The sequence below is a fragment of the Salvelinus fontinalis genome, chromosome 23 (assembly GCF_029448725.1).
Source record: "Salvelinus fontinalis isolate EN_2023a chromosome 23, ASM2944872v1, whole genome shotgun sequence".
Lineage (NCBI taxonomy): Eukaryota > Metazoa > Chordata > Actinopteri > Salmoniformes > Salmonidae > Salvelinus > Salvelinus fontinalis.
In genome coordinates, this window is record NC_074687.1 from 34,812,343 (window position 1) to 34,838,153 (window position 25,811).

Here is a 25,811-nt window from a genome sequence, read left to right on the forward strand (position 1 = left end):
AATCGTCGCACGAATGTACCTAACCATAAACATCAATGCCTTTCTTAAAATCAATACACAGAAGTATATTTTATTAAACCTGCATATTTAGTTAGAAGAAATCCAGGTTAGCAGGCAATATTAAACTAGGGAAATTGTGTCACTTCTCTTGCGTTCATTGCACGCAGAGTCAGGGTATATGCAACAGTTTGGGCCGCCTGGCTCATTGCAAACTAATTTGCCAGAATATTACGTAATTATGACATGACATTGAAGGTTGTGCAGTGTAACAGGAATATTTAGACTTATGGATGCCACCCGTTAGATAAAATACGGAACGTTTCCGTATTTCACTGAAAGAATAAATGTTTCGTTTTTTAAATGATAGTTTCCGGATTTTACCATATTAATGACCTATGGCTCGTATTTCTGTGTGTTATTATGTTATAATTAAGTATATGATTTGATATTTGATAGAGCAGTCTGACTGAGCGGTGGTAGGCAGCAGCAGGCTCGTAAGCATTATTTCAAACAGCACTTTTGTGCGTTTGCCAGCAGCTCTTCGCTGTGCTTCAAGCATTGAGCTGTTTATGACTTAGAGCCTATCAACTCCCGAGCTAGTTAGCGGGGTGCGCGCTAATAGCATTTCAATCGGTGATGTCACTCGCTCTGAGACCTTGAAGTAGTTGTTCCCCTTGCTCAGCAAGGGCCGCGGCATTTGTGGAGCGATGGGTAACGATGCTTTGTGGGTAACTTTTGTCGATGTGTTCCTGGTTCGAGCCCAGGTAGGGGCGAGGAGAGGGGTGGAAGTTATACTGTTACACTGGCAATACTAAAGTGCCTGTAAGAACATCTAATAGTCAAAGGTATATGAAATACAAATGGTATAGAGAGAAATGGTCCTATAATTCCGATAATAACTACAACCTAAAACTTCTTACCTGGGAATATTGAAGACTCATGTTAAAAGGAACCACCAGCTTTCATATGTTCTCATGTTCTGAGCAAGGAACTTAAACGTTAGCTTTTTTACATGGCACATATTGCATTTTTACTTTCTTCTCCAACACTTTGTTTTTGCATTATTTAAACCAAATTGAACATGTTTGATGATTTTATTTGAGGCTAAATTGATTTTATTGATGTATTATATTAAGTTCAAATAAAAGTGTTCATTCAGTATTGTTGTAATTGTCATTATTACAAATAAATACATCAATTTTTAAAATATCGTCCGATTTAATCGGTATCGCCTTTTTTCGGTCCTCCAATAATCGGTATCGGCGTTGAAAAATCATAATCGGTCGACCTCTAGTCAGAAGTTTACATACACTAAGTTGACTGTGCCTTTTAAACAGCTTGGAAAATTCCAGAAAAGGATGTCATGGCTTTAGAAGCTTCTGAGAGGCTATGTGACATAATTTGAGTCAATTGGAGGTGTACCCGTGGATGTATTTCAAGGCCTACCTTCAAACTCAGTGCTTCTTTGCTTGACATCATGGGAAAATCAAAAGAAATCAGCAAAGACCTCCACAAGTCTGGTTCATCCTTGGGAGCAATTTCCAAATGCCTGAAGGTACCACATTCATCTGTACAAACAATAGTACGCAAGTATGACCACTATCGGACCACACAGCCGTCATACCGTTCAGGAAGGAGAAGCGTTCTGTCTCCTAGAGATGAACGTACTTTGGTGCGAAAAGTGCAAATCAATCCCAGAACAAAAGCAAAGGAACGTGTGAAGATGCTGGAGGAAACGGGTACAAAAGTATATGTATCCACAGTAAAACAAGTCCTACATCGACATAACCTGAAAGGCCGCTCAGCAAGGAAGAAGCCACTGCTCCAAAACCGCCATAAAAAAAGCCAGATTACAGTTTGCAACTGCACATGGGGACAAAGATCGTACTTTTTGGAGAAATGTCCTCTGGTCTGATGAAACAAAAGTAGAACTGTTTGGCCATAATGACCATCGTTATGTTTGGAAGAAAAAGGGGGATGCTTGCAAGTCGAAGAACACCATCCCAACTATGAAGCACGGTGATGGCAGCATCATGTTGTGGGGGTGCTTTGTTGCAGGAGGGACTGGTGCACTTCACAAAATAGATGGCATCATGAGGTTGGAAAATTATGTGGATATATTGATGCAACATCTCAAGACATCAGTCAGGAAGTTAAAGCTTGGTTGCAAATGGGTCTTCCAAATGGACAATGACCCCAAGCATACTTCCAAATGTGTGGCAAAATGGCTTAAGGACAACAAAGTCAAGCTATTGGAGTGGCCATCACAATGCCCTGACCTCAATCATATAGAACATATGTGGGCAGAACTGAAAAGGCTTGTGTTAGCAAAGAGTCCTACAAACCTGACTCCGTTACACCAGCTCTGTCAGGAAAAATGGGCCAAAATTCACCCAACTTATTGTGGGAAGCTTGTGGAAGGCTACCTGAAACGTTTGACCCAAGTTAAACAATTAATAAAACAATGCTACCAAATACTAATTGAGTGTATGTAAACTTCTGACCCACTGGGAATGTGATGAAAGAAATAAAATCTGAAATAAATCATTCTCTCTACTGTTATTCTGACATTTCACATTCTTAAAATAAAGTGGTGATCCTAATTGACCTAAGACAGGGAATTTTTACTAGGATTAAATGTCAGGAAATGTGAAAAACTGAGTTTAAATGTATTTGGTGTATGTAAACTTCAGACTTCAACTGTATATTCTGTATTCTATACTATTCTATGGTCTCTTAGTCACTTAATGTTTATATATTTGCCATTACTCATCTCATGTGTATATACTGTTCTACGTTATCTCATTCACCTAATAATGCTTACATATCTGCATTGCTCATCTCATATGTATATACTGTTTTCTATACTATTCTACTGTATCTTAGTCTGTTCCGCTCTGATATTGCTCGTCCTTATGTTTATAGTTTTAATTTATTCCTACTAACATTTGTGTGTAGTTTGTTAGATATTACTTGTTAGATATTACTCCACTGTCGGAGCTAGAAGCACAAGCATTTCGCTACACCCGCAATAACTGCTAATAACGTGTATGTGACCAATACCATTTGATTTGATTAATTAACAGGTAATCTATGGCAATCTGTTAATTTTGGTAACTGGTAAATGTTTCAATGTATAACATATATATATATATTTTATCTGTGTCCATTTTGTTCATGAGTTTCTAGTAGATATACAATATGGTTCAAGAGAAAATAGCCTAATTAATGAAAAAAGCATCTTATTAAAAATTGCATTATTTTCAATTAACTCAAACTATTGTCTTTTTTCACAACTGCCACCAGTTTGGCACCAAAATATTTACAACAAACATTTTGACAGGAAAATAAACAAAAGTGTGTAAGAAAATACGTAAAGGATATTTATATTTTAGCAGTAGCTCTTATTAAGAGCAATTTACAGGAGCAATTTGAGTTAAGTGTCTTGCTCAAGGGCACAACGACAGATTTTTCACCTAGTCGGCTCGGGGATTCGAGACAGCAACCTTTCGGTTACTGGCCCACCCTCTTAACCGCTAGGCTACCTGCTGCCCTGGTTCAAGCTGAAACCCTCATACACCAATGGTATTCACTAAGTTAATGTTTTATATTTATACAGCTTTGTCATATATTTTTTACAAATCATTTTTATTAAATATAACAATTGTATATTGTACATGTAATAAGGCCACACAAAGGGCCAGAGATAATTAATGACACCTATGATAATCTGAAGTACCCAAACAGGCCACTAGATGTCATCTTATAAAACTTCCCCCCAAAACGTAACTTAATTTACCCAAATTCTGGTAATTTACTAGTCAACTTTGAAAGTTTCCAGTAATATACCCTCCCTTTGCAATCCTAGTTCCAACCCAGTAAAAGATAATGGTTTACTGCCACAGAGGAAAACGGTCACTAGTATTGTGAGGACGGAGGTCAGTTGGATATTTCTGAAGGATCTATGCTTTATATTGTACTTTTTTCTCTGTGTTTGTGACAACAAATCAAATCCTAACATGGGGATTTTCATGTCCGAAGCTCAACCTGGATGAAAAACATTGAGCGGACAGGTTATATTTTGTGTATCGGAGGGTATTACCGCACGATCTGCGATCCACAGCAGATGTCTGGGCTTCTGTGCCTCTGGTGTAAGCTGCTTGTTCCCGATGTCACATTTTGCAAGCCATATGCATGTTACATAATGTCATAATTTTCCCACAATAACCACCACAAAAAACTCCCTATTATTTTATGACTTTTGGGTCTCTCAGACTCTGAGCTCTACAGTCATCCATGATACTCAAGGCAAAACGTCCTCCATCCTCCTCCGTCCTCCTCGCTCCCCTTCCACCTTAATCTCTGTCTAAGTCAGAACACTCGTGGGGAATTCCCCCCCTGGGCCCTCTCGCTGACCGTAGCCTCCGTTCGCCATGCCATATCGAGTAGACCAGCATCCCTCATAGGAGTGCTGCAGAGTGGACTGCGCCGATAGTTTCTGACTAAAGGGTCAGCTCGCCAGCCTCATAATGACTGTAATGTAGATCTTAATGGGCTTTAATGACCTGCTCTGCCCGTGCCACGGAGGCTGAGGCTTCTCCCAGTACTCTGGCTGCCTCAGGAACGGCTAAAGAGTAGCTGACTGGCCTGGCCGTCCCTCATCAAGCCACTATTAGATGGGCTAAATGGCTAGTTTTGGGGATTATGCTGATGAGATTGTTTTGAAGTGATGCCCTCAGGACAGTAACCTCGATGCTAAACCTTTGGATGGTTCCGTGCCCTGTATTCTGTCCTACTCTGAACACTCACTCCTACTTTGTCAGGTCAGATTCATCCTGGAAGGACCAGGGAGTGTCCTTAGATAACCTCAACCGTGGTGTCTGTTGTCGTTAAAAACAGGACTCTGTGTTTAGTTCTAACTCAATTACTTATTGGGAACCTATGTTGATCAACTCCTGGTACCACTTGTGCTATAGATCTGACCTCAACCTCACAAACAAAGAAGAAACCCCATCACCTACAATGAATCATTGTCATAGCTAATACTTATCATATTACCAAGCAGCACTTTGGTCTTCTTTGGGTACGTGTTTCATGTGAGGTTGTACATTATTTATGTACCAAACAGTCCTTGGCTAGCCTGTGTAATGCTACTGTGTGAGTGTACAGCCCAGATGCCTCCATTTTCCTCCCTCCCCAGAGCAGAGCAGAGCCCATTCTCACCGTGGCTCAAGATCACTGCCGTTTTTCATTACCCAGTGGGAGAGACACTTGTGATTATTGCCAATAAAGGAAATTAGATCAAATGATTTTTGACTTTGACTCCCCCCTTCATCCTTTCACATTTAATCAAATGCAGAGGTAAAGCCATCACAGAAATTGCTGTTGATTTATAAATAAGCTAATTGGCGGCATTCTCCCTAAGTACCGCTCTCTCTCCCTCTTTTTCCCTCTCTCTCTCGCTCTCTGCCGGTAGATACGGCAGCGTTTTTATTGCCCCTAGTCTAAACCCCTTCATCCAATTTTTAAAATGGCTTATCGAATAAAATATTCCTAGGGGACTGTGAGGCAGCCTCATTGGTCATACCTAACCACAACTGGCTGTTTGTCAGCTCCACAGTCCAGCTGTACGGCAGAGGCCATCCCATGTCCATATCGGTTAGGTTCTTTATCCATCTGCCCACTCTATCCCACTTTGTCAGGTTTATCAATACCTTGTCAAGGTAACGTCTTGCTGCTTGATTTCAGCAACACAGTTCTGAAAAGAAAGGCTTTATAGATTCTAATAACGCAAGTGCATTGCTAGAGACGGACAGCGCTTAACATTTGTCCTCTAGCCTAGCCATATGTTTTCATGCATTCTTTATGCTAATCTTTCCACACCTAAGGCAATATTATCACCCTCTCTTCAGTCTCTTTCCTCAAGAAGGATTCAATATGTGAAAGACGGTAGTGCTTGAGGTAGATGATTAAGGAAGTTGACATGAGGAAACTGGTTTTACCCAATGAAGTGCAGTGGAACCATATACTGTAGCCTATAGGCTACCACACCCATTGCTTAATTGTAGATTACTTTTCCAGAAATATTTTTTTTAAAACACCATGAACATCTTATGGTAACGTTGCTAAATCTGTTAGCGGAGATTCGTCACACCGTGATGTCATTCTCACCACAGGATTCTTCTGGCATCAGTAACAAGCTTTTAATGAAATGGGCCTGAAACTCCACTGTATTTGCTACAATAGTTGCTGGTTCATTCAGGTGTAGTTGCTAAGAAAGACCAAGGCTGTGTGCGGTATGCTTTGATATACCGTATCTTTGTCTTCCTCACCCACTGGAAAAATACAGGTATTTATAAAGCCAATGACAATTCCTCTGTGAACCAGTAATTCTTGACTAAATACTTATGGGCCTAATCTTGGTCTGGCCTTGTGGTATCATCCAGAAGTAATAAGTAGACTGGATCTCTAGACTGACTAGAACAGTAACAAGACCCTCGGTCTATGCCACTCTGTAGCATGAAAAGCAGTGGCTCCTGCCTTCATAAATTCACCCTAGCCACGAACACTTGCCTTGGTGCCAGCACTTTAAATGTGTTTCCCATTCCTTCGTCAATGACATCAGCATCTTTCCATACTTGTTCTCTTCCTCATCCAAGTCTGCCTCTCCAAGCAAAGCAACCTGACAAAGACAGAGGATTTCGGTAGCGTCGGAAGATCTTCTCCGTTTTTTTGTTTTCATTAGTGAAGCAAACCATTCACAATGCACGAGATGGATACAGTTCTATGAGGAGATTTTCATATCTACTTCGATTGCTGTGAAATTGAACAGTGTGTGTGCATGGGTAAATGCATTTAAACAATATTCCTAGAACACAAGCTCCATCTCCATCACAGGCCAGCATCATGTTGATGACTTCAGAGCCCCACAAGCCTCACAGGGTTAACCCATGTCTCCAGGCAGGCCAGAGGCTCCACAGTAATACAACAGTGATAGAATAGACTAAGTGGAGGCTATGAGAAATGACTGACATGTTTTTTTTATTGTAAAAAAAGAAAAAGTGTCATAATACATTCAACAAAAATACAGTTGAAGACGGAAGTTTACATACACCTTAGCCAAATACATTTAAACTCAGTTTTTAACAATTCCTGACATTTAATTCTAGTAAAAATTCCCTGTCTTAGGTCAGTTAGGATCACCACTTTATTTAATGAATGTGAAATGTTAGTAATAATAGTGGAGAGTGATTTATTTCAGCTTTTATTTCTTTCATCACATTCCCAGTGGGTCAGAAGTTTACATACACTCAATTATTATTTGGTAGCATTGCCTTTAAATTGTTTAACTTGGGTCAAATGTTTTGGGTAGCCTTCCAGAAGCTTCCCACATTAAGTTGGGTGAATTTTGGCCCATTCCTCCAGACAGAGCTGGTGTAAATGAGTCCGGTTTATAGGCCTCATTGCACGTACATGCTTTTTCAGTTCTGCCCACAAATTTTCTATGGGATTGAGGTCAGGGATTTGTGATGGTCACTCGAATACCTTGACTTTGTTGTCCTTAAGCCATTTTGCCACAAATTTGGAAGTATGCTTGGGGTCATTGTCCATTTGGAAAACCCATTTGCGACCAAGCTTTAACTTCCTGACTGATGTCTTGAGATGTTGCATCAATATATCCACATCATTTTCATTCCTCATGCTACTATCTATTTTGTGAAGTGTACCAGTCCCTCCTGCAGCAAAGCACCCCCACAACATGATGCTGCCACCCCCGTGCTTCACGGTTAGGATGGTGTTCTTTGGCTTACATAACGATGGTCATTATGGCCAAACAGTTCTGTTTTTGTACGATTCTGTACGAAAAGTACGATCTCTGTCCCCATGTGCAGTTGCAAACCATAGTCTGGCTTTTTTATGGTGGATTTGGAGCAGTGGCTTCTTCCTTGCTGAGCGGCCTTTCAGGTTATGTCGATATAGGACTTGTTTTACTGTGGATATAGATACTTTTGTACCCGTTTCCTCCAGCATCTTCACAAGGTCCTTTGCTGTTGTTCTGGGATTGATTTGCACTTTTCGCACCAAAGTACGTTCATCTCTAGGAGACAGAACGTGTCTCTTTCCTGAGCGGTATGATGGCTGCGTGGTCCCATGGTGTTTATACTTGCATACTATTGTTTGTACAGATGAACGTGGTACCTTCAGGCGTTTGGAAATTGCTCCTATGGATGAACCAGACTTGTGGAGGTCTACATTTTATTTCTGAGGTCTTTGCTGATTTCTTTTGATTTTCCCATGATGTCAAGCAAAGAGGCACTGAGTTTGAAGGTAGACCTTGAAATACATCCACAGGTACACCTCCAATTGACTCAAATTATGTCAATTAGCCTATCAGAAGCTTCTAAAGCCATGACATAATTTTCTGGAATTTTCCAAGCTGTTTAAAGGCACAGTCAACTTAGTGTATGTAAACTTCTGACCCACTGAAATTGTGATACAGTGAATTATAAGTGAAATAATCTGTCCGTAAACAATTTTTGGAAAAATTACTTGTGTCATGCACAAAGTAGATGTCCTAACCGACTTGCCAAAACTATAGTTTGTTAACAAGAAATTTGTGTATGTAAACTTCCGACTTCAACTGTAGCTAAATACAATGAGAATCCTCTTACATTTGGGAAGTTTACAGTCCTATTGATCAAAAAATAATCTAAAGGTAGGCTATCTTTCCCTACAGTACCAGTCAAAAGTTTGGACCTACTCATTCAAGGGTTTTTTATTATTTTTACTATTTTCTACATTGTAGAATAGTAGTGTAGACATCAAAACTATGAAATAACATTTACGGAATCATGTAGTAACCAAAAAAGTGTTAACCTTTTGACTGACCATGTCTTAAAATAATGATGGACTGTCATTTCTCCTTGCTTATTTGAGCTGGTCTTGCCATATTATCATATCAATTGTATATAAACGCAACATGCAACAATTTCAGTTATAGTTCATATAAGTAAATCAGCCAAACTGCAGTCAGGTCAAGACCCTGGTGAGGACGACGAGCACACAGATGAGCTTCCCTGAGACGGTTCCTGACAGTTTGTGCAGAAATTCTTCGGTTGTGACACAATTTCATCAGCTGTCCGGGTGTCTGGACTCAGACGATCCCGCAAGGGAAGAAGCCGGGTGTGGAGGCTGCCGTGGTTACACGTGTTCTGCACTTGTGAGGCCAGTTGGACGTACTGCCAATTTCTCTAAAATGACATTGGAGGCGGCTTATGGTCGAGAAATTCTGGCAACAGCTCTGGTGGGCATTCCTACAGTCAGCATGCCATTTGTATGCTCCCTCAACTTGAGAGATCTGTGACATTGTGTTGTGAAAACTACCTAGACTGGCATTTTTATTGTTCCCTTCACTAGGTGCACCTGAGTAATGAACATGCTGTTTAATCAGCTTCTTGATATGCCACACCTGTCAGGTGGATCGATTATCTTGGCAAATGAGCAATGCTCACTAACAGGAATGTAAATATATTGTACCCAAATGTTAGCGAAATAAGCATTTTGTGCCTATGGAAAAGTTATGTGAACTTTTATTTCAGCTCATGAAACACTTGTTAAATGTTGCGTTTATATTTCTGTTCAGTATATAATAATATACTGCCGGATCATCATCAAGGGTCATACCATAGTGTATTTATGTCTTTATCACTTTATGAAGTGGTGCAGTACAGTGTGTATGTCTTCATGAGTCACTTTGATTTAACCACAGCAGACCTGAAGTACTACGAAGTCCAGTAGAAGAGGAAAAGGAGGGACTTCTCAGTCTCAGCTCCCCTCTGGCTCCCAAAGCGCTGTCCTTGAGCCCAGAGCCAGAGGCTGCCATCCTGGATCAGAGGGAAGGCACCGGGCAGGCCGAGGCTCCTTCTCACCCCAGGGAAGAGCGAGGGCCTGGGGGAGGGAAGGAAGAGGGGGATGGAGGAGGAGAAGAGAGCCACGTCAGACCTCTTCATATCGTCTGGCCTCATAGGTGGTGAGTTGATGTCTTGTTATCTCTACACTTGAGATAGATACACACAGATAGATACACACACAAGAACACACATACAGGGCCTTCAGAAAGTATTCACACCTCTTGACTTACTACAGATTTTGTTGTGTTACAGCCTGAATGGATTCAATTGAGATGTTGTGTCGCTGGCCTACACACAATACCCCATAATGTCAAAGTAGAATTATGCTTTTAGAAATGTTTATAAATTAATACAAAAATGAAAATCTGAAATCACATAATAAGTTACATGTGTGCAATAATAGTGTTTACCATGATTTTGAATGACTTCCTAATCTCTGTACCCCACACATATATTATCTGTAAGGTACCTCAGTCAAGCAGTAAATTTCAAACACAGGTTCAACCACAAAGACCATGGATGAATTTCCAATGGCTCGCAAAGAAGGGCATCTATTGGTAGATGGGTTAAAATAAAAGAAGCAGACATTGAATATCCCTTTGAGCATAATGAAGTTATTAATTACACTTTGGATGGTGTATCAATACACCCAGTCACTACAAAGATACAGACGTCCTTCCTAACTCAGTTGCCGGAGAGGAAGGAAACCGCTCATGGATTTCACCATGAGGCCAATGGTGACTTTAAAACGGTTACAGAGTAATGGCTGTGATAGGAGAAAAAAACAGAGGATGGATCAACAACATTGTAGTTACTCCATAATCTTAACCTAAATGACAGAGAGAAAAGAAGGAACCTGTACAGAATAAAAATATTCCAAAACATGCATCCTGTTTGCAGTAAGGCACTAAAGTAAAACTGCTAAAAATGTGGCAAAGAAATTAACTTTATATCCTGAATACAAAGCATTACGTTTGGGGCAAATCCAACACACTGATTACAATTCTTTATATTTTCAAGTATGGTAGTGGCTGCATCATGTTATGGGTATGCTTGTCATCAGCAAGGGAGGTTTTTTTTCGGATAAAAATAAATTAAATAGAGCTAATTACAGGCACAATCCTAGAGGAAACCTGGTTGTCTGCTTTCCAAGAGGCACTGAGATACATTTATCTTTCAGCAGGATAATAACTTAAAACACAAGTCCAACTATACAGTAGAGTTGCTTACCAAGATGTCATTGAATGTTCCTGAGTGGCCTAGTTACAGTTTTGACTTAAATCAGAATGAAAATCTATGGCAAGACTTGAAAATGGCTGTCTAGCAATGATCAACAACCAATTTGACAGAGCTTGAAGAATTACATTTTTTGGGGGGGAAATATTGCACAATCCAGGTGTGCAAAGCTCCTATATACTTACCCAGAAAGACTCACAGCTGTAATCACTGCCAAAGGTGATTCTAACATGTATTGACTCAGGGGTGTGAATTTTTGTATATGTATTCCATTTAATACATTTTGAATTTGGGCTGTAACACAACGAAAATGTGGAACAAGTCAAGGGTTATGAGTACTTTCTGAAGTAATGTTCAATGTTAACCATATATGGTTATGTTTAGTAAGGACTCTAGGAAAATCCTATGGATAGAGGTTATTTGTTTCAGAACTAAGAAACATGAAGAGAGTGTTTGGAACCTACCGTGAAGGCTAGCGTGTTAGCGTATCAAAACACCTGTCATGATTTACAAAAACAGCAAACACGTTTGGCAACTGGGTTGTTGTTACCTTGCTTGATTTGCTGTGTTTGCCGCTCCTGGCATCGCATGGCATGTCTTAGAACAAAGCAGTCATGCAAACCATAATCCAAAGATCATGTCGTAGGCCTATTCTGGAACTAGAATGACCTGGAAATACCTCTCTAACAGCAATGTACGTATGTACCAACCCTGCGGAGAGTTATTTGCTTTGGATCATCAGAGTGTTGTTTGACAACAAACCGAGGGCATGGAAAATTACTAACACGTTTTTTTGTAACAATGTCATAAAAAGAGTGGAAACTAGCTAGATATTATTGGTTGTGTTTTGAGTTTAAGCTTTAAGGCCTTTGCTAAGGATTTCTATAAACAGGTATGCTCTTACTGTGTTGTTTCCCAGTCAACATTAGCCATAGAATGTTAAAACATAAGTTAAATTAAATGGCATATTAAAACATGACTTGTGTAACAGTTAGGGGGAAGTTTCAAGATACTCTGGGTGGATTTGTGAATGTTTTTCTTTTACATAAGCAGAAATATCCTTTACATTGTTCGGAGTAGTGTAGGCCCCTTTTTTGGCACACCGTTTCTCTATCTCTGGCTCATCTGTGTTGGAGAGGAAAGACAACAGCTTTTCTGTGGATTCACATTTTTCTCCTCTGACTCCATTCTCCTTTCGGCAGCGAGGCTTAGTTTCCTCACCAAAACATGTCCGTAAATCAGATTAACAACCGCAAAGACCACCAGTGCCGTAGTTCCTCGCTGGCGTCGTGATTTGCCATTGTCGGCATCATTGCCATTCTCCATTATCCCTCCCTCTCTGTGTTTGCATGGGTCGGGTGTCTGTTTTTCACCTACTCTTATATCAATAACAAAAGCACCCATCATGTAATCTCCTCTAAACTGAGCAAAACACAGATGGATTATCGCTCCCAACATCCAGGCTTCATAAACCTTGGCTTATTCTGGGGTAAATTAGGATTTACAGTGGGCGAGAGAGAGAGAGAGAGATAGAGGAAAGAGAGAGAGAGCAGCCCAGATAATCTCCTCGATTGATGCTGCTCACAGTTTGTTGCATTTCATTCTCCTACATTTTTACTATCTCTGCCCTCACTTTTTTGTGCTCATCATTGGTTGCAGATTGTTAATCTGTGTGTGGCCTGGATAGGCGTTCATCCTCAGATTACAGGACTGTCTTATTGCAGGCAATGGCCCGGGCGGCCAGGCCAGTGGGATCAGATCAGCCCCACCAGAGGACAGGACAGCTGTTTTACAGGTGAAGATGGCTTCGTGCCACAGTAGTGATGATAATAACCAGCGGGAGAGAAGAGCATAGCAGGACGGAGGCTAAATCTCTGCTACCAGGGGCTTTAACTTCGTCTAAGGTTCATCAGGATCAGCTTTTACCTCAAGAGGATTGTCCTCCTGGAGTATTTCTGATTGCAAAACAAACAACGCAATCAAGACGCGTAAGTCACGTAGGCACACAGCAGGCAATCGAGAAAAAAGAAACACTTTGGGGCAGTGTGAGACCCTCAGAATGTTATGGAGTACATGACACTATTCTTGATTCCTGATTATAGGACACCCTGCGAGAGGGGCTAGCCTAACGTTACTGAGGTGCCTGGGTGTATTGTTTGTTGTTTTTCTGCTAATCCCTGTCCAGACGGGCCACTGGTCATTTAAGTGCTGACGCACAGACTCGTCCAGTGATGTGCCAACAGAGTCTATCAGTATTGACCCCCACCCATCCTGCTCTGGGCTTTCCCCTGGCATGGCCTCAGGCCGCCAACTTGACCTCAACCAACCCTCAGGACTGACTGACATAGGACCAGGAAATAGAAGTTAAATACAGGGGTGTGAGCTGATTGACTCGCAGTTCTGTTTTTCAGAGTCATCACTACAATGTGTTGTTTGTTATGCTTTATGGCCATTCTTCAGCATTTGTGAGTCTGAACCTAGAGGCATTATACTCCAATGAGACTATGTCATGTGGGGCCGGTACATTGTAGTAGGCATCAGGCACTGAAGGATATGTATTTGTGTGTGAAGATGCAGCCTGTTGCCGTTCCCAAAGTTAGCTCTATTTTAAGAAATGTCTAACCCTTTGTAGTTCTCCTAGACGTATGATTTGAAAATCACCACTATCTACAGTGGTGCATGTTGTCAGGCCTTTGAATAGAAGAATCTCCTCGGTCCGCTCCTACTGCATGTTGGTCTATCTTCAACAACCAACTCTTTGTCTTTCAAGTGTCCCCTTAATTAGTGCGCAGTCCTTTGGTTTCTGGTGATTGGGCTCATTTCACATTGTGCATTGGAGTAAATAGTATTTGAATTTTAAAACGCACCTCTTGGGTGCAACATAAAGGAGAATATTTAATCATAGATTTCTAAATGAGAGGATCTTATTTTCTTTTGGCTGCTACGTGATACATATTAATGAGGTTTTCTGGGTAGTACGGAACATACTTTTTACTTGATCATTTTACCCGGCTTCATCTGCATTCATCTGTGAGGTCACAGGGGTGATAACGCACCACAAAGGACTCATATAAAGTAAGAGCAGAAAGAGGAAAATGTTAGTCGAAGCTGTAAACTTAGGAGGGAGAACTAAGCAAACGGAAGATGTACCAACCTCGTATCTCTCGAGACCAGACTAGCAGAATATAGGGTAACTGTTGATTTTGGAAGATAGCATACCTGATGGGAATGGGATAGTTGGAGGGAAACATCAGTTCAGTTGACTTGAGGGAGTTCTGACTGTAAACTGTACTGTACCTTAGAAAACGTCCTTGATGTGCCTTAGCAGCAGATTAGTGGTGTGTATTGGCAGTGTGGCTGATTTTGTGAAGATGCCACATAGCCTTTGTTTGTCACTCTCCCTCTAATCAGTGGGATGACAGCTCCCTCCGACTTGGTTGACTGTCGCTGGGGGTTAACGGTCCTCATTAACAGATCTAGGGCATCAGTGGGGAGTCAGGGCTCGCACTGTGATACGCTGCCGAGGTGTGTGTGTGCGCGTGTGTTTTGAGAGAGAGGTTCTTCCTGATAGTCATATCCCACACATTAATTAACACTCATTTTCCTACAGAGGGGGATGGTAGCCTAGTGCACAGAGCATTATTATCACCGTCTCATTCACTCATTGTCCTCCTCTCTATCTGTAATGGGGGAATAGGGATTCATGCCTCGCATAAGGAGTTAAAAAGGGTAGGAAATAAGGGAATTAGCTTTTATCCACAGGGGAAGCCAATGAATATGAGAGCTGAAAATGAGAATAAATAAGCTCCTATAATACCTCACCTAAGGAGATCCTGTGGAGGTAGCATTAGGAGGGATCTGTCTGAATGAGGCTGCTTTGTAGAAGGCGTTTGACCTTCACACACTATCCACTGTTAGACAAATCCTGCGTCCTTTATCACAAAAATGTTGTAGAGTACAGTCGATTATTACAATTCAGAGATCTGTTGGGGATAAAATACAATGTGTGGTGTTACGAAGGGTATGTATATTGTAGTGCTTTGCAGGGTGCAACTCAAAAACCTGAAACTTTCAACCATCCATTAATGTGTAGCTTCAGTGTGTAGAGTCATGCATGGCAGCCATTTTACACCAGAATGCTCAAAACACACAGTGATTGTAAGTAGAGAGAGGACCGTGATTGTAAGTAGAGAGAGGACCGTGATTGTAAGTAGAGAGAGGACCGTGATTGTAAGTAGAGAGAGGACCGTGATTGTACGTGGAGAGAGGACCGTGATTGTAAGTGGAGAGAGGACCGTGATTGTAAGTGGAGAGAGGAACGTTATTGTAAGTAGAGAGAGGACCGTGATTGTAAGTAGAGAGAGGACCGTGATTGTACGTGGAGAGAGGACCGTGATTGTAAGTAGAGAGAGGACCGTGATTGTAAGTAGAGAGAGGACCGTGATTGTAAGTAGAGAGAGGACCGTGATTGTAAGTGGAGAGAGGAACGTGATTGTAAGTAGAGAGAGGACCGTGATTGTAAGTGGAGAGAGGACCGTGATTGTACGTGGAGAGAGGAACGTGATTGTAAGTAGAGAGAGGACCGTGATTGTAAGTAGAGAGAGGACCGTGATTGTAAGTGGAGAGAGGACCGTGATTGTAAGTAGAGAGAGGACCGTGATTGTAAGTGGAGAGAGGAACGTGATTGTAAGTAGAGAGAGGACCGTGATTGTACGTGGAGAGAGGACCGTGATTGTACGTGGAGAGAGGACCGTGATTGTAAGTGGAGAGAGGAACGTGATTGTAAGTAGAGAGAGGACCGTGATTGTACGTGGAGAGAGGACCGTGATTGTAAGTAGAGAGAGGAACGTGATTGTACGTGGAGAGAGGACCGTGATTGTACGTGGAGAGAGGACCGTGATTGTAAGTAGAGAGAGGACCGTGATTGTAAGTGGAGAGAGGACCGTGATTGTAAGTAGAGAGAGGACCGTGATTGTAAGTGGAGAGAGGACCGTGATTGTAAGTGGAGAGAGGACCGTGATTGTAAGTGGAGAGAGGACCGTGATTGTAAGTGGAGAGAGGACCGTGATTGTAAGTGGAGAGAGGACCGTGATTGTAAGTGGAGAGAGGACCGTGATTGTAAGTGGAGAGAGGACCGTGATTGTAAGTGGAGAGAGGACCGTGATTCTTTACATCTGAAGCTACTGGGCATGTAATAGTCCCTACTCTTGCTTTAAATCAAATCACATTTTATTTGTCACAAGCGTCGAATACAACAGGTGTGAAACCTTATAGCTGTGATCAATTTGGGAAGAGTTTTGTTACATCTAGCCATCTGACTATACCCCAGAGAACACACACAGGAGAGAAATCTTACAGCTGTAGTCAATGTGGGAAGAGTTTTATTCAGTTTACCTTACAGTGAAATGCTTACTTACAAGCCCTTAACCAACAATGCAGTTTTAAGAAAAATAAGTGTTAAGAAAGTACTTACTAAAATAAAAAGTACACTGTAAAAAATAAATATAGAAAAGTAATAGATAATCGAAGACAATAAAAGAACACTAACGAGGCTATATACAGGTCGAGGTAATATGTACATGTAGGTAGAGGTAAAGTGACTATGCATAGATAATAAACAGAGTGGCAGCAACGTAAAAATGGGGGGGGGGGGTCAATGAAAATAGTCCGGGTAGCCATTTGATTAGCTGTTCAGAGGTCTTATGGCTTGGGGGTAGAAGCTGTTAAGAAGCCTTTTGGACCTAGACTTGGCGCTCCGGTACCGCTTGCCGTGCGGTAGCAGAGAGAACAGTCTATGACTAGGGTGGCTGGAGTCTTTGAGAATTTTTAGGGCCTTCCTCTGACACCACCTGGTATAGAGGTCCTGGATGGCAGGGAGCTTGGCCCCAGTGACGTACTGGGCTGTATACAACCAGTCAGGATTCTCTCGATGGTGCAGCTGGAAAACCTTTTGTTGATCTGAGGATCCATGCCAAATCTTTTCAGTCTCCTGAGGGGGAATAGGCTTTGTCTTGCCCTCTTCACGACTGTCTTGGCATGTTTGAACCATGTTAGTTTGTTGGTGATGTGGACACCAAGAAACTTGAAGCTCTCAACCTGCTCCACTACAGCCCCGTCGATGAGAGTGGGGGCGTGCTCGGCCCTCCTTTTCCTGTAGTCCACAATCATCTCCTTTGTCTTGATCACGTTGAGGGAGAGGTTGTTGTCCTGGCATCACACTGCCAGGTCTCTGACCTCCTCCATATAGGCTGTCTCACCGTTGTCAGTGATCAGGCTGTTGTGTTGTCGGCAAACTTAATGATGGCGTTGGAGTCGCGCTTGGCCATGCAGTCATGGGTGAACAGGGAGTACAGGAAGGGACTGATCACGCACCCCTGAGCTGCCCCCGTGTTGAGGAGCAGAGTGTCAGATGTGCTTTTACCTGCCTTACCACCCGGGGGCAGCTCAGTACGTTTAGTGAGTGCCATGGTAGGTTTAGTGACCAGAGAGAGCCAGAACCTACATTTTAATGTCACATCCAGGGGACGGCACCCTTTGCAGGTCACTAGCCCTCGGCCTTGAGGGCTCTATTACACCAGACGGAAGAGTGCCCCCTACTGGTCCTCCAACACCACTTCCCAGCCACAACCCTTATAGTCTCAGGTGCAGACCCCCTCACTACAGCTCCAGAGGGAAATCAGCAGAGATATACAGACATTTGCATGTAGTCAACCTTCATTCATTTCCTACAGTTTATGCTAGTGACAAACCGTAAATGACAGTGCACTAGTAAGGGCACAAGGCTACTCTAAACACATTTGTGTCATCGACCTTCACAGATTCCCTGTTTTGTCATCGCTAAAGGCAGGTGTGAGCTAATGCTAGCTGCTGTTAATGATAATGTGCAGACGCTCCTGTTAGATCAGTTGACTGTACTCCCTGTTCCCTCCTTCAGATTAGCATGGTGAGTGACAGGCCACTTGCACAGTATGACATCTGCTCCACAGCTGAACACAGCACCTGTGTTAACTAGAAGCAGGGCCTTCCAGGCACTGAACACATCAAGGATGACTGGCTGCTTCACTCTCTGAGCCAACAGGGATCTCTGTCTCTCTGTCTGTCAGCTTGTTAAATCCCCCACCTGGCGTACTGCACACCGCATCGATACCACAGTCAAGTGTCCTCTGGGGAGTGCTATGATCTTTCTCTTTTTCTGGCTGCTGCCTTGCCTTGTGTAACCTGGCCTCTGTGTGTGTGTGTGTTTCTGTGTGAATAAATCGCAGAGCAGAATGGTACTGAGAGGGGTAAGCCTTTGGACGCCCGGCACACACCAGAGCAGAGCCTGTCCTGAGCCTGTCCTGTGTGTGTTGTTGTGTGTGTGTACGTAGCACCATCAAGGCCCTGAATTCTGTTTGTGGTTGAAGGGAACACGACAAAGACCCCGAGCTCTTCTTCAAGATGCTGCTGAAGCTGAAAGAGAGAGGCCTGGGCTTTCAACTGTCTGTCCTGGGGGAGACCTTCACTGACGTACCAGGTACACACACACTCATTTTACAAGCAAAGGATTAAGTGGGCTCTGGTTTCGCGATGACACTTGTTTTCAAAGCAGTGGGTGTTTGGTTTCAAAACTTTGAGTAGAAAACTTTGCACAACTTCTCGAAAGGTGAGTGAAAAGCTATACTTCGTTTTTTACGATGTAGTATAAGTTTGTGCACCTATGGCATACTGTATGTAATTGTTATGGCTTTCAATGTAATTGGTAATTTGACTAAGTGTGGGGTTAAGGTCGTCTGACAGGCCAGTTCTTTTGAAGCCCTCAGGACAGTGTTTAATTGATCACATCCGCTCCCCATTAGTAGATGATGATGCTATAATGGCTTTAGTACACTCCAATGTATTCACCACTGAGTGTTAAGTAAATTAATACACATTCTGGCCCCATGGCTGGAAGCAAAGACATCCTTACAGGAAACACACTCTCTCATATTGGGATGTAAACTTTTATAGGAGCATAAACAGATGGAAAGAGAGACTGTAAATTTTTCTCATATTTAGTCATTACGTTTATGATTGCTCGGAAGGCAATCGCATTAGAACAATTTTAATCTACTTTGATTTTCTTAATAGGGTCACGGTATTGATTATGTTCACCCCTCACCTGTTTCTCCCGATCTCATGTTGTATATCATTTTTAGTCCAAAGTAAATGCCTCAGCTTCAGTTCTGACCTCTGTTTTTCATAGGATGTTTCTTCCTCTGTTTTCCTGGATTCAGTCCATTCCCTGTTTCACTGATCTGTTCTCCAAACACTTTTTGGTCACTGAAACATCTTCCTGATGTCATCACTATTTTGTGAATACACAGCAGCATGGAACTCATTATGAATCCAGAATGTCACGGACAGATGGCTTTTCAATGACATGCATTTTCTTTGCATTATTTAATTTAATTTATCCTCCATTAAACTCAAGTCCTTTATGTGGGAATCTAATCGGTTATAAAGAGTTCACGAAACGAGCAACTGGACAAAGTCAATCAGTCCACTCTGGCATTTTACTCAATCAAATGAAAGCATTTATACATTAACAGATATGGTTATTGTGAATAATATACATCAGTCTCTATGCCCCCATTCAGACATCTTTGCAGAGGCCAGAGTGGCCCTGAATGCCCATGTCCTCCACTGGGGGTTCATGCCCAGTAAAGAGGACTACCTCCATGTCCTCTGCCAGGCAGACGTGGTGGTCTCCACAGCCAAGCATGAGTTTTTTGGAGTGGCCATGTAAGTAACTCACTCTCCTGGTTTGTTTCTTTAATATCTACTGAAGAAACAACAAAACATGAACTGCTGAAAGAGTGAATGAAAAGTAATTTGGTTGGTTTTCATGTGAAGTAAACATTTGAATTTGACGTGCTGTCTACATGAAAAACGTAGTGACCGTTCATTAAAACTAAACTAAAAACTCGTATTTCTAAGTGTTTTTACCTCTAGGGAGGTAGAGTCCAAAGTGTATGATGAGACTTGCTACCGTATGAAGCCAAACGTCAGTCACCTGTGCTGTGCATTTGAAGGGTTTGGTCAGATCCCGCCTACAGCCAAGGTAGAGCAGGACTGGAGCCAGAGTAGTGTCACTTCAGTAGAGAGGAAGGTTGTGTTCTTACAAAACACCAGCCTGGTGGTGTGTTCATTCTATGGATTGCTTCATGCAGTCAGTGTGGGAATCTATTTTAGATAGCTTGGCTGAAAACACTGTTAGAAGCTTGGCTGTGCACAGTAAAGAAGCCATGTGCTAATTATGGTTGTGAAAAACACTGTCCTGAGTTTGAGGAAGGGATGTCCCTCTGGGGGAGTCTTGTACAATGATGTTTTATACTTCCTTTGATCCAAACCAGGGGGATCTGAGACACACGACCACCCACTAAGCTCTATTGATAGTAAACCTTGTGGATGCAGTGCTGGTGGAGGCCCTTTGTGTGTGTTTTCGGCAACAGAGAAACGCACATTGAATGGGTGAATATCAACACTGGGTTCTCCTAAGAGAGATGCTCAGGTGGATGAGGGTGTTAAATGTTTCCTCCAGCTTCCAATCGGCTTCACTCACCTGTTTTGAAAGTAAACAAAATAGACATCGGTGCTCGTTGAGTGTTCCATTACAAACCTTTTCAAGTTAGCAAGTGATTTAGAATACCTGTTCAATTTCATTAGCTTCACATAGCGTTCAAAACAGGAAAATAGTTAAGGGTTTCTCATTTCCACACTCTGCGTAAGGATAAACAGACATGTAGGCTTCTGAAGAGCACAATAAACAAAAAAGAGCAGTCCAGTCATATTGCCCGACAGAGGTGTCACCAATGTGTTTCATCCTCATTATTGTGGAATTTGGCCCTAATATGATTCATTATGGTCTGGCGATGTGAGCAAACGCCTATTCATGCCCTGCAGTGAAGAAGTCATTTACCCCAGCAAAATTATCGGCTAATTATATTTGAGATGGAAAGCCTTATAACCATTTGCACGCTTACACATTACGCCACTGAAATGGAACTGACCTTAATAATCGGTTTCATAGATTTTGCTGTCATAAGCCACGGGGCTATTGTCTTGCTACCTTTAAATTAGCTTGATTAGCCATGCTATTCTTTGGAATGCAGGCAAAGGCAATTAGACTATTAGAAAGCATTAACCACTTTCGTACGGTGCCGAAAGGTAGTTCGACTTATTAAACCCCTGTTTCCCAGGAACAAACTGTTGCCTGTCAAACCTACTACGATGACAGAAGAGCAATATTGCTGTTATTCTTGTCGTTTCAAAAATTGCCGTTGTTAAATGGTAAGATGCAGCTGATGTTGTAGATAGAATTTCCAACCAGTTTGAGGATATTGGGTACATTTTAGAGTGCAGACTAGTGAATGGCGTCATTGCATACGTGTGAGGATTTCACCCATCATTTTAGTCTTAACATGAAATTAAAGTCCCGAGAACTAATCCCATGTTTAAAAATGTATGTCTGTTGCATGAGGAATGATGTAATAAAGTGATGGAAAGGAGTGAAATTGAGGTGTCATCAATATTGATGCACATTCTAATTTAAATAGGCAGGTTTCTGCACTGGTCAGTGAGGTTCAGATAAGTTCTGTGAACGTGGAGGGAAGCTCTATGTACCATACCAACAGGCTTTTTGAGCTCTACACTTTTTTCAGGAGATTTCACAAATAAATAACTTATTCACATTTGAAAACCATTTGGATGGATTTTAGGTCCTCTCTTTTGTGATGGTTTTGAACATCCTGTAACATTGCAGATGATGTGTTAACAGTGAAAGAGATGCTTTTCTCTCCCCATCTTTTTTTACGAATGGTTAGAGTTCCACTGCGTTGCTGAGAAATGTGCTATGTCCGGATGCTTTCTTTCCCCAGCTAGTCTGTTGGACTTCATTTATTCTGAACTGTGCATCAAAAGAAACCAATGTCAACAAAGACACAATGGGACCCATTTTGACAACGCTGTTCAGCTCATGAAGTTATTAGGGGCAGATATTGTGTTCACTTTCCAATTTTGGGGACAGAGTAAACCAACGTTTTTCTATCTTTTGCATGACCAGAGCACACTTTTTCAGTAAATGGATTTCTGAGACAATGATCATGTTATACAACTGGTGTGTTTCAAATCCAAATGTGTTTCACGCTGACTAAACTATAAAATGTTATATTGCAGGCTAGAAGCTGTTCATTGTGGCTGCTATCCACTCTGCCCCAAGGCTTTGGTGTATCCTGAAATATTCCCAGGTATTACTACACAAATACGCTAATACACCATTGCATTGCAAGATGTTTAATTCTCACATTTTTGCATCTATAGAAATGTGTTGTATTTAGATGTTCAAGGTGTAAATCTGAAAAATAAATCACTAAAATAGAACGCTGAAGTCAACGCTACGATTACTGAGCACAACAAAAAAATCTAATTTACCTGATTCTTAACACCGTAGCTGTGCCTCTTCCTTAAATTAGATTTGCATAAATAATATGAATCTTTAAAAAGAATACTAGTTTAATTATGTAAAACCTGTCCCAGTTCAGTGTAATATGTATTTTTAATTATAAAGAAAGTGCGTTGTATCAAGCCTGTGCTTTGAGGTTTTTCTTTCATCAAAATATGTTTTCCTTTCCTCGCTCTGTCCTACAGAGGAGTATCTGTACTCTACACCTGAGCAACTTTATAAGAAACTACAGGGACTGTGCAGAAGGCCATACGTGGTGAGGAGACATCACGTTAAGGTAATTAACACTTTGACATGACAGGAACAGGATTAGCTAACACACGCTTCATTCAGTTCACAATTCATTTCTCTCTCTACGGTTTCTCCTCACCCTTCACCCTGCCGGTGTTCCTTGCTTTCTTCTGTACTGTAAGTTGACAGTTGACACCAGAGCTTAATCCTGCCTTTCATTCTTTCCTCTGTATTGTACTGTAGGTTGACACCAATTCCTATTCCTGGGCTGCTCTGAAGGAGGACTTCAGGAGTCTGCTGGCATACAAAGAGGACCACCATCCCTGACGGACAGACTACAACTGGGCCAATGCGAGTCTCCGCGGATCTGCTCAGAAGTGGGCACACTTAGTTCACTCGATTAGTGGCAGAATGAGATGGATTTAAAGGTTGATGGAAAGTCTGCAGCGTAGCGAGGGAGGGAGAGTCTCAAGGGCTGTCGTCATAGCTGCCTGACATGGAGCCACGGGCTACAAACCTGTGGTGGCCTCAGACAGCCTGTCCCCACCACCTCTCTCTCTCCACTCAGCTCCACTCTGCTCAAATCAAAGCCATGCCTTTGAGACATTGTGCCTGTTGTAAATGTCCCCATCTTCACGTGCGAGAGGGAGAGGTCTTTTATGTCTACTGTGGTTTGAATTTGAAATAAAGAGAAAAGAACGTGTAAACTCTTTCAAAGGTTTCTCAAAGGCGGTGCCACCTCATATATCCGGTTGTGTTCATTTGTATCCTGTACTGGAGAGGACCTGGAGCTGGAATTGCTCCCCACCCCACGACTCCCGACAGAGTGGCAGCCAAGTTGTGGCTTGAAATGCTGTTCTCTGCCTCCCCACCTGGGTTGCCAGGGGCCTCATTTATAAATTGTGCGTACATACCAAAATATACCCCAAAATGTGCATGCGCCAGTTCACACAAAAGTTGGCATTTATTTAAAAAATGTACTTGACATGATAATTTGCTCACCTACCCACAACTTTTAGACGATGCGTACGCACATCTCTGTTAGTGTATGAAATATTGTATTGCAATCTGGCAAGTAAGTATTTTGTGCAAATGGGGGATATGATGAAAAGCTTATTCATAAAACATATTAACAAGAATGCAGCCATTTCCCATTAAAGTGGAACTGACAGTATTTTAGCAACGTAAAATCTTATTAAAATAGACCCCCCCCCCCCCCCCCCCAGGAGGAATGACACTTCTTTTTACATTTTCTGACAAGCAAGCACTTAGATTTGGTCACTGTCATACATTCTTAGTATTCATACTTCCCAAACATTCTAAAGCATTTGTAAAAATTCTATAGCGATATAGAGTGGGAAAGCAGCTGTGCATTTGGACAATTAATAGACACTGCAGTAAATTAAACCTAATAAAAACATCTGTCTTGTCCAGGACTAGAGTCTACGCAGACTGGTGCGGTACACCGATCAGGTACACTAGGTCTATATTCCAACAAGCCATTTGCCACAAGGGCCTGCCATCACTCACTTTGAACTGGACTGTGTGTTTACAGGCGGTTGCAACAGCACGACTTTAGATCATTAGAACGCATTAGGCTAAATGGATTTCTGCAAATATGTACAGTTGAAGTCAGAAGTTTACGTACTGTACATCCTTAGCCAAATACATTTAACTCAGTTTTTCACAATTCCTGACATTTAATCCAAGTAAACATTCTCTGTCTTAGGTCAGTTGGGATCACCACTTTGCTTTAAAAATGTGGAACATCAGAATAATATTAGAGAGTGATTTATTTCAGCTTTTTTTTGCCACAACTTTGGAAGTATGCTTGGGGTCATTGTCCATTTGGAAGACCCATTTGCAACCAAGCTTTAACTTCCTGGCTGATGTCTTGAGATGTTGCTTCAATATATTCACATAATTTCCCTGCCTCATGATGCCATCTATTTTGTGAAGTGCACCAGTCCCTCCTGCAGCAAAGCACCCCCACAACATGATGCTGCCACCCCTGTGCTTCACGGTTTGGATGGTATTCTTCAGCTTGCAAGCCTCCCATTTCTTCCTCCAAACATAACGATGGTCATTATGGCCAAACAGTTCTGTTTTTGCCTCATCAGACCAGAGGACATTTCTCCAAAAAGTACGATCTTTGTCCCCATGTGCAGTTGCAAACTGCAGTCTGGCTTTTTTTTATGGTGGTTTTGGAGCAGTGGCTTCTTCCTTGCTGAGCGGCCTTTCAGGTCATGTCGATATAGGACTCGTATTACTGTGGATATAGATACTTTTGTATCTTCTTCCTCCAGCATCTTCACAAGGTCCTTTGCTATTGTTCTGGGATTGATTTGCGCTTTTCGAACCAAAGTGCGTTCATCTCTAGGAGACAGAACACATCTCCTTCCTGAGCGGTATGACGGCCAATGTGTTTATACATGCGTACTATTGTTTGTACAGATGAACGTGGTACCTTCAGGCGTTTGGAAATTGCTCCCAAGGATGAACCAGACTTGTGGAGGTCTACAATTGTTTTTCTGAGGTCTTGCCTGATTTCTTTTGATTTTCCCATGATGTCAAGCAGAGGCACTGAGTTTGAAGGTATGCCTTGAAATACATTCACAGATACACCTCCAATTGACTCAAATTATGTCAATTAGCCTATCAGAAGCTTCTAAAGCCGTTACATCATCTGGAATTTTCCAAGATGTTTAAAGGCACAGTCAACTTAGTGTATGTAGACTTCTGACCCACTGGAATTGTGATGCAGTGAATTATAGTGAAATTACTGTCTGTAAAGAATTGTTGGGAAAATGACTTGTGTCATGCACAATGTAGATGTCCTAACCGACTTGCCAAAACTATAGTTTGTTAACAAGAAATTGTGGAGTGGTTGAAAATCAAGTTTTAATGACTCCAACATAAGTGTATGTAAACTTCCGACTTCAACTGTAGCTAAA

General features: G+C 41.9%; 1 protein-coding gene across 4 annotated transcripts in view; it reads left to right on the forward strand.

The window, feature by feature from the left end:
• The window catches only part of gtdc1 (glycosyltransferase-like domain containing 1), a 49,156-nt gene extending 25,592 nt beyond the window's left edge, over nucleotides 1–23,564 (forward strand). For 2 of the 4 annotated variants that reach the window (XM_055878562.1, XM_055878564.1), the window contains 6 exons: nucleotides 9,770–10,030; nucleotides 18,551–18,660; nucleotides 19,763–19,907; nucleotides 22,341–22,411; nucleotides 22,812–22,903; nucleotides 23,101–23,564. In XM_055878562.1, the coding sequence (XP_055734537.1) occupies nucleotides 9,770–10,030; nucleotides 18,551–18,660; nucleotides 19,763–19,907; nucleotides 22,341–22,411; nucleotides 22,812–22,903; nucleotides 23,101–23,184 (763 nt within the window). In that variant the 3' untranslated portion in view covers nucleotides 23,185–23,564. The remainder of the gene's footprint in view (nucleotides 1–9,769; nucleotides 10,031–18,550; nucleotides 18,661–19,762; nucleotides 19,908–22,340; nucleotides 22,412–22,811; nucleotides 22,904–23,100) is intronic. The other 2 variants (XM_055878563.1, XM_055878565.1) reach the window with 2 other exon arrangements.
• Nucleotides 23,565–25,811: the final 2,247 nt, after the last annotated feature.